Source organism: Onychostoma macrolepis, chromosome 20, assembly GCF_012432095.1.
Source record: "Onychostoma macrolepis isolate SWU-2019 chromosome 20, ASM1243209v1, whole genome shotgun sequence".
Taxonomy (NCBI): Eukaryota; Metazoa; Chordata; class Actinopteri; order Cypriniformes; family Cyprinidae; genus Onychostoma; species Onychostoma macrolepis.
Window position 1 is genome coordinate 21,799,084 of NC_081174.1, and position 9,146 is coordinate 21,808,229.

The 9,146-nt window shown below is 38.0% G+C and overlaps 1 protein-coding gene across 1 annotated transcript; it reads right to left on the reverse strand.

The window, feature by feature from the left end:
• Positions 1-312: 312 nt before the first annotated feature.
• On the reverse strand, positions 313-9,073 carry si:ch211-63o20.7 (Serine/threonine-protein kinase pdik1l-B-like). Its single transcript, XM_058755222.1, has 4 exons — positions 8,896-9,073; positions 5,271-5,965; positions 3,926-4,151; positions 313-3,069 (listed from the first exon to the last, which is right to left on the reverse strand). The coding sequence occupies exons 2-4, from the start codon at positions 5,883-5,885 to the stop codon at positions 2,837-2,839; spliced, it is 1,074 nt and encodes a 357-aa protein (XP_058611205.1). The 5' UTR covers positions 5,886-5,965; positions 8,896-9,073; the 3' UTR covers positions 313-2,836.
• Positions 9,074-9,146: the final 73 nt, after the last annotated feature.

Here is a 9,146-nt window from a genome sequence, read left to right on the forward strand (position 1 = left end):
TTCGCCACCGAGGTCAAGATGAGCCATCGCAGCATTTCATTTGCAAACCAGCGAAGCGTGAGGAAAAGGGCAAAGTGTCTCTAGAGATGGAAATGTCACAGATGAGATCCACTTAGAAGGATTCTCAGACGCTTTATGTTATTGCCGGTGAGGCTGTAAGGTTTCGAAACCCTTGAACACTCTTGAAAGTCATTAATATTCAACTTTGGCATTATTATTGGCCTTCAGCAACCCCACACTGCAGTTAACTGCTCCTTGTTTTGATCAGAGATCTGTTAAAAAAAAAAATCAGCTGATTTACTCTTACAGAAGGTTTTTCATTTTCTAGACCTGAGAAGTATTGAACACAAATTGAGCCAAATATCGTTTAAATCCATCATAAAGGGGGACTTTAATTTCCTGTGGAAGATGGAGCACTTTCCCCAACCAGAAAATCATCTGAAGCATCCTGTAAAGACAAAACCATCTATAAGACTGGCCACTAAAGCCACAGAAACCATGACAGTCCTGTCAGTGGAAAACATGCGATCTGAATGATTGATACTTGTGCCATTTTTCACAGATACACATTACGGGAAACAAAATTATTTCCCCTCCAATCTAGATATTGAACATGTGCCACCAGCTATGAAACTTCAAAGGTTTCAGTCATTTTGACTTTCTATAATTACACTGTCGCTTCAAGGTGGCGATTTGTGGCGTGATCCTTACAAGCATGAAAGCTGTTACAAATTCTACAGATAAAGCAAGTTTGGACTGTTTTTCCCCACAATACTGTATTGTTTCACTCATTTTATACTGTTCCTTAGTTGACTTCTCAATAAATATCTAAAATTACATTCATTGAAATAGAGCAAAAGCTTAGTTATATTAATAGGGCTGCACGATATTGAAGAATGCAGTATGATAATGCTTTAAGTGTGTAAACTTTTAGAAGTATTAAAATCATTCCATTATTGCAAGTCATGAAATGCATATAGCAGTTTATTTATTTGTGATATTTGGATATATCATGCAGCTCTATATACTAATAGGGTTGCAAAATTCCGGGAATTTTCAAGACTGGAAACTTTCCATGGGAATTAACGGGAATATATGGGAATAAACTGGAAATTTGCTAAATTGCAGGAACTAGGAACATAAATGTAGTTGAGAACAAAAACTTGCAGCATAATCTTGGTTAAAACAACCAGATTTAATGCAATTTCAGTTTAATTTCTACTCTACACGTTGCTCAATCGCACACAGCACACTGCTTACTGCGGGCTGTCGAGGCCACGCCCCCTACATGCACTGTGCTTTCCTCCTTAACATGCACAGATCATTTCTTAAATCCTGCACACAAAATATCAAAATGTCCATCTTGGTAAGTATTCATATAAATTACATGAATATTACAAAAAATGTTTAAAACTTCCTTGTGCTGTGTGTAATATACTGTGCAACTAAATTAGGCTATACCATAGTAAAACAAATACACTGACTGAACAAACGTTTAGCTGAGATAATAATAAAACAAAAGTCTAAAAATGACCCTCCCCCCACACACAATCCCCTCTAGTCACCTAAGAGGGGGATTCCCCTTCATTTTCTCTGAAGCCGCACTTTCTGCATTTGAGCCCAAAGACTACATCTAAGTTTTGATATTCAAAATATATTTGATCTATGAGATTCACGTTTAACTAGTAAATACCAAAAAGTGTTTATACAGTAGCTAGACAGTTTATGAGGTAGGCTGTGTGCTATATAGCTCAAGCTGTGATGCTCCTTCTGCTAGCAAGCTTTCTGTTATCATACAGAAGTGCAGTACTGGTCAAACGTTTGGACACATTACTATTTTTAATGTTTTTAAACATTGCATATCTTTTGCTCATCAAGCCTTCATTTGTTTGATCAAAAATACAGAAAAAAAAAACAAAAAAAACAGTGATATTGTGCAGTATTGCCGGTATTCCAATTTAAAATAATGGTTTTCTGTTGTAATATACTTTAAAATATAATGTATTTCTGTGATGCAAAGCTATTCTAATATGCTTATTTATTATCAATTTTGGAAACAGTTGTGCTGCTTAATATATATTTTTATTATTATTATTATTACCTGTGATTCTTTTTTCAGGATTCTTTGATGAATAAAGAGTTTAAAAAAAAAAACACATTTAAAATAGAAATCCTTTTTTAACAATACACTACCATTCAAAAGTTTGGGGTCAGTATCTTTTCTCTTTTTTTGAAATAAATTAATACTTTTATTCAACAAGGATGTGTTAAATTAATTTTAAAAAAGTAGTAGCAAAGACTTATATTGTTAGAAAATATTTCTGTTTTGAATAAACTGTTCATAAGTTTTTATTCATCAATAAATCCTGAAAAAAGCATCACAGATTCGCCCCCAAAAATGTCATTTTTAAAATTTGTATTTGTTTCCATGCTAGTGAGTCTATGATCAAAAAAATATATATGTTTGTATTTGATACAGTTTTATAAATTTCCAATTAATTCCCATAAATTCCCTTAAATTCCCCAAAATTCCCTTAAATTCCCATAAATTCCTGGTAAGTTTCAAATTTGGAATATTTCCAAAGTTCCCCAGATGAAGTTCCCATGGAAAGTTTCCGGAAAACTTCCGGAAATTTTCTGCCCCTTTGCAACCCTATATACTAATTACATTGAAATTATAGAACAATTCATAAAGCATCACGCAGTAACAGACGCACAGCACTTAATGGAAATTCAAGACAAATAACACAAATCTATAAATCTCAATTTCAACTTTTTTTGGCTTCAAGTTTTTCAGTGTATAAAGGAGACTGGTTGTTAGCATGCTGCTCTGAGGTCAGTGCACCTCTATGGCACGCCGGACCCTCTTCGCCAGCTGGTCTGCCGTGGGCCGGAGGTCAGGGTCAGAATCTAGCATGTCCATCAGCAGCTCGCACATAATAGGGTTTGGAGGCAGTGGCAGTGGCGGAGCACGTCGTGCCCTCATAGGGATGATCAACTGCAGGTCGGGATTCTGACACAGAGCCTCACCTAACGGGAGGAGCCAGCGGCCTCGCATTACATATGCACCTACAACACAGAATAAACAGGAAACAGATGTTATGCTTAATCAATTTTCAAGCATTTTGTGAAACAGGTCCTTCATTCATTCCTGTCTGAGGAGTTTCCTTTGATCTCCCAATTGGTGCATTTGAATTTGCACCATTCATTACGGTTCAACAACACTAAAAAGCAGCAATAAAAACAATCCAGTGCATTTCTTCAAAGCACATGCCTGGCACAAACTCATTATTATTCACAAAACTTCAAGGCAAACCCACCACACAGAGAGGTTAATGGGTGGAAGGATGTTAATTGCCCTTATATAAATAAGCTGCGACATCTGACCTTTCTGTACGCCTGCTAGCAGCGCAGAAAGTCGCTGGGTTCGAGTAATTACTGAGGACTGCCTGAATAGCTTATGCACTCCATCCAAAACCTGCATCCTCGGACCACTTTAGTTTATCTCTGCTATTACGCATTAAGATAATGAGCTACTATGTCAAACTCTCAACAACAAAGCTTTCACAGCAGTCTAAAGTGGTCTGGATGAGGTAACCCGTAAGAGGAGAAACCGAAATAGCCACCTGCCTGCCAATGCTAGTGAAGCGAGGCTCTGAAAATTGTCAGAAGTTCTATTCCTGTTCCTAATTTTATTCCTATTTCTGCGAAGTAGCTGTGACAATCACAAGATGGTGGGATTTATATTAATCTTCAAACCCATCATAAGACCTAATTTACTGCATATGCAAGTTCCTATTTCATTTTAATCATAACAATGCATGCATCATGGATCTAGATTGAATAAACAACAAAGATGAAAATATTAAAAACATTAAATGGGTACTACTAAATGGGCCAAAGTATACCCCCCTCCTCAACTAACCCAGTTGTTCTTGATTGCTGCCATCCTCTAGGAAAGTGATTCTCTCCAGCACAGCCCAGAAAAGCACACCCAGAGAAAAGATGTCAGCCTGGGCTGTATAACTACGACCTGCCCAAACTTCTGGAGCCATATAGAAGTCTGAGCCGCAGGTAGAGGAAAGAGCCAGTCTACTCTGAACACCATCTGTAGGATTGTCCACCATCTTACTGAGGCCAAAGTCTGCCACCTGTAAGACATAAGAAGTTAACATGGTTTTAATAACTAGAACCACCTTTTAGATCTGGGGTGTGAAACAATTTATTTATTTTTTTACATTTATATTGACCATTTAATGTATTTAGTTAAATATTTAATAAGTTATATTAAAATAATATAACATTTCAAATGAACATATTTAAAATAATTATATCTACAAAACCATTCATATATATTCAAATCATTTCTTCACTGCATATTGACAAAACTTAAGTTTTTTACTGCAGTAAAGCCCCAAATATACTTGCATTGGAAAATTTGGGAAACTACAAAAGCATTTATTTTATAGATAACTCTTATTCAAGATAAGCCCAGGGCAACTTACTATCCACTTTGTGCTATGCCTAATATTTGACTAGTACACATTTAGAGCACAATTCATCTGTCGCTTCAAAGCACACTACATTGATTGTCTCTACATGCAATGAAACGTAAAAACTCATTATTTGAAACTTTAGAAGAATGGATTTTAAGACAATCCATTTCAAACTTCATCTGTAAGGTGATTGTTTTGTTAGTATTTGTATTGATTAACAGAATAGGCTCAAAATGTTCAGGCACATTTCGTGATTATACAAAAAAGGGGGAAAAACATGATTAATTATCTGGGGGGTGGGTGGGGGATACCAGCAATAATCCAAACACATTTTCTTATCATCCATCGCATAAAATGTTCTCCGGGCACTTCAAACCATGAATTTTGTCTTATGCTGTAGAGCAATACCAAAGGCTTTGTCTATCATGCAATTAGAAGTTCAAAAGTACTTTTGTAATGCTTTGTTATTTATCACAGCCAAGTTATAAGTGGAACACTTTCCATGCCTCCGGACTAATAAAAATTAAATAAAAAGGGAAAGGGGAAGAAAAAAAGACAATGTGGCTCTAAAAGCAGTATAGAACATTTCAAAAGCAACATGAAAGCTTGTACAAATGCAAATCGGGGCCCATGACAATTGCACTTAATTTGACTCCACAAGCCATTAACCAATTTAACCAATATTATTGTTTCTTTGATGTACATGCTTGTAACATTGCAGTAAAAGAATTACTTGATATAAAAATATATATTTAGATTGCATCCTTGTTGTACCTTCATGACCGGTCCTGTTTTAGTAAGACAGACAAGAACATTATCTGGCTTTATATCACGGTGCACTATTCCATGCTCGTGCAGGAACGCAATGGCACTGCCAAGTTGTTGAACCACTGCATAGTTGCACTCAGCATCCGGCGGCCTGGATAGGATGTACTGGCTCAAATCCCCTCCTTCACAGTACTCCATCACCAACCAAAGGGCAAAGCAGCGCCTGGGAACCTCCTCTGTGGACATCAGCCTCCGCTTTGACCTGGAGGAATTCCTCAGTTGGGTTTTTGAGTCTTTGTCCACCACTCTCCCTTTGAGAGCACTCTCCACTAAATCCAAAGGGAGCCTCCCTGATTTCAGGGGTTGCAGTGTTCTAGGTCCAGTCTGTAAGAGGCAGTTGTATAGAGCGATAACATTGGGGTGGTTTCGGGCTGTGATTCTCATAGCCCACAGTTCCTGCAGGTAGAGCTCTATACTCTCTGGGCTACAACATGGTAGACGTTTAATGGCCACCGTGTCGCCCTTCTCGCCCCACCAGCCAGTCTCTGTTACACGTCCCTTGAAGACCACTCCATAGCTGCCTCGTCCCACTTCCTGTTGCAAAGTGTAGATATCATCCATCCTAGCAGCCTTTGTTGTTCACTGCATCAAATGCGAGATTCGCTGACGTTCTCAGGTGTTGAGTGTTTTATTTCATTGTTCTGATATTACAAGCAAAGTAAAATAAAATTAGCTACAAACAATAACTACATAGGTGTATATACAGGTGCATCTCAAATTAGAATGTCGTGGAAAAGTTCATTCATTTCAGTAATTCAACTCAAATTGTGAAACTCGTGTATTAAATAAATTCAAAGCACACAGACTGAACTAGTTCAAGTCTTTGTTTTTTTTTAATTGTGATGATTTTGGCTCACATTTAACAAAAAAACACCAATTCACTAATCTCAACAAATTAGAATATGGTGACATGCCAATCAGCTAATCAACTCAAAACACCTGCAAAGGTTTCCTGAGCCTTCAAAATGGTCTCTCAGTTTGATTCACTAGGCTACACAATCATGGGGAAGACTGCTGATCTGACAGTTGTCCAGAAGACAATCATTGACACCCTTCACAAGGAGGGTAAGACACAAACATTCATTGCTAAAGAAGCTGGCTGTTCACAGAGTGCTGTATCCAAGCATGTTAACAGAAAGTTGAGTGGAAGGAAAAAGTGTGGAAGAAAAAGATGCACAACCAACCGAGAGAACCGCAGCCTTATGAGGATTGTCAAGCAAAATCGATTCAAGAATTTGGGTGAACTTCACAAGGAATGGACTGAGGCTGGGGTCAAGGCATCGAGAGCCACCACACACAGACGTGTCAAGGAATTTGGCTACAGTAGTCGTATTCCTCTGGTTAAGCCACTCCTGAACCACAAACAATGTCAGAGGCGTCTTACCTGGGCTAAGGAGAAGAACTGGACTGTTGCCCAGTGGTCCAAAGTGCTCTTTTCAGATGAGTAAGTTTTGTATTTCATTTGGAAACCAAGGTCCTAGAGTCTGGAGGAAGGTTGGAGAAGCTCATAGCCCAAGTTGCTTGAAGTCCAGTGTTAAGTTTCCACAGTCTGTGATGATTTGGGGTGCAATGTCATCTGCTGGTGTTGGTCCATTGTGGTTTTTGAAAACCAAAGTCACTGCACCTGTTTACCAAGATATTTTGGAGCACTTCATGCTTCCTTCTGCTGACCAGCTTTTTAAAGATGCTGATTTCATTTTCCAGCAGGATTTGGCACCTGCCCCCACTGCCAAAAGCACCAAAAGTTGGTTAAATGACCATGGTGTTGGTGTGCTTGACTGGCCAGCAAACTCACCAGACCTGAACCCCATAGAGAATCTATGGGGTATTGTCAAGAGGAAAATGAGAAACAAGAGACCAAAAAATGCAGATGAGCTGAAGGCCACTGTCAAAGAAACCTGGGCATCCATAATTGGAATTGAATTAGTGGGTTTTTGTTGAATGTGAGCCAAAATCTTCACAATTAAAAGAACCAAAGACTTAAACTACTTCAGTCTGTGTGCATTGAATTTATTTAATACACGAGTTTCACAATTTGAGTTGAATTACTGAAATTAACTTTTCCACGACATTCTTATTTATTGAGCTGCACCTGTATATACACTCACACACACAATATCTCTATCCGTCTCTCTCTCTCTCTCTCTCGCTCTCTCTCTCTATGTGTGTGTGTGTGTGTGTGTGTGTGTGTGTATACACAGGGGCGGATTTAACCAATAAGCGAGGTAAGCGGCCGCTCAGGGCCCCGGGGAATCAGGGGGCCCCATCTGATATTGGCCAAACATATTTGCAGCGTTGAGCAGTGTAGCCGTTCACAGACATGTGCGCTGATTTCTTGAACGCAGTGACCAGAAGTGTTTAAGTTAGAATCCACTTACCGATCAAAATGCCGAGTTTTTGTCAAGTGCTGCGAGTTCTGCCAGTTCGGGGATCATCTCATTATAACAAAGTGGAGATACGATGTAAATAAGAGATTCATTATGCAGTGTAGCGCTTATTAACGGAACGTCGTGAGATCGCAATGAATTGAAGTGAGAGACCGCTATAGTGATTATGAGGGAGCGCTCTTTGCGCGCATTCTAGGCTGTCTGTCTCAGAACAGAGATATTCACCTCAGTAAAGAAAGTATTGTGTTTCAAGTCACAATTTTATTTATCTTGATGTTTCAAAATGACTCTCTTGTGTGCTTCTCCTAGGCGCACCGGCGCATACTTGCATGAATGCAATGACTGGCGATTTTCCCTTAATAATAGGTTTCATTTTCGATTTTTTTCTCGGCAAAGCCTACAGTATGCCTTCAGAACACTTGGAATATATAATGAGTTGCCTGGGATAATTTTATGTTTGTAAAAAGATTGGAATGGTTTACAATTTATTAAATGGACAAGTGCAAGTTTTTTTTTTTTTTTTTTGGATAATGTCTTCATTTGTAATCTCAAATAAACCATAAACTAGAGCGAGCAAAATAAGGGTTATAAACACTTGGAATATGGAATGAGTTGCAAGGGATAGTTTTATGTTTGTAAAAAGAATGAATTTTTTTTACAATTTATTAAATAGACAAGTGCACGCATTTTTCTTTTCTTTCTTTCTTTCTTTATTTTTTGATAATGTCTTCCTTTTGTGAGCCGAAAAAAAATAAATAAGGTAGCCTAATTTGGCTTTAGAACAGCAGCAAGTTGACTAAATAACTGGTTGTGAAGGGATAAATAAACTAAAAACAAGAGCGAGCGAGCAAAATAGGGGTTAAGCATAAAAGGACACATATGGGGGCCCCATACCTGGAATTTGCTTAGGACCCCCAAATCGCTAAGTCCGCCCCTGTGTGTATACACACACACACACACACACAAATACATACAGATATTAAAATGTAAACACAGCCCTTTAACTGGACAACTCAGCTGTGGGTTTTTACAGTTCTTATTAACAATACAGGATTAAATTACTTGTCTTATTATATAAATATTCATCTTCCTTTACAATAGCAGAAAGATAGACGTAATCAAATTATTAAACTACTTTAGCATTTACACTCCTGTTGCTTTGTCAACAATCTGAATGAACTTACCCGTGAAACTGCGGCAAACGGAAAGTGTCGTTGCTCAAAATGTTTTTGTTCTTTGATCCAAGTATAATTAATATAATAATATAAAAACGTATTAACAACCTGCTATCTCACCACACTTATAACTATAACAACTTGAACAGCATAGCAACATAACGTACAACGTAAACAGCATTTCCGTAATAACACTTCCGTATTTTTTAGATCTTCGCGCGTCTGGTGTTGTTCTGCGTTTCTATTGGCCAATACCGTTG

Excerpts from the sequence above, each read along its gene's own strand:
- si:ch211-63o20.7 (XM_058755222.1), bottom strand. The coding sequence starts at position 5,885 with ATGGATGATATCTACACTTTGCAACAGGAAGTGGGACGAGGCAGCTAT. Across the intron at positions 4,152-5,270 it reads AAACAGGACCGGTCATGAAG|GTGGCAGACTTTGGCCTCAG; the intron begins GTACAACAAGGA and ends TATGTCTTACAG. Across the intron at positions 3,070-3,925 it reads CAGCAATCAAGAACAACTGG|GTGCATATGTAATGCGAGGC; the intron begins GTTAGTTGAGGA and ends TCTGTGTTGTAG.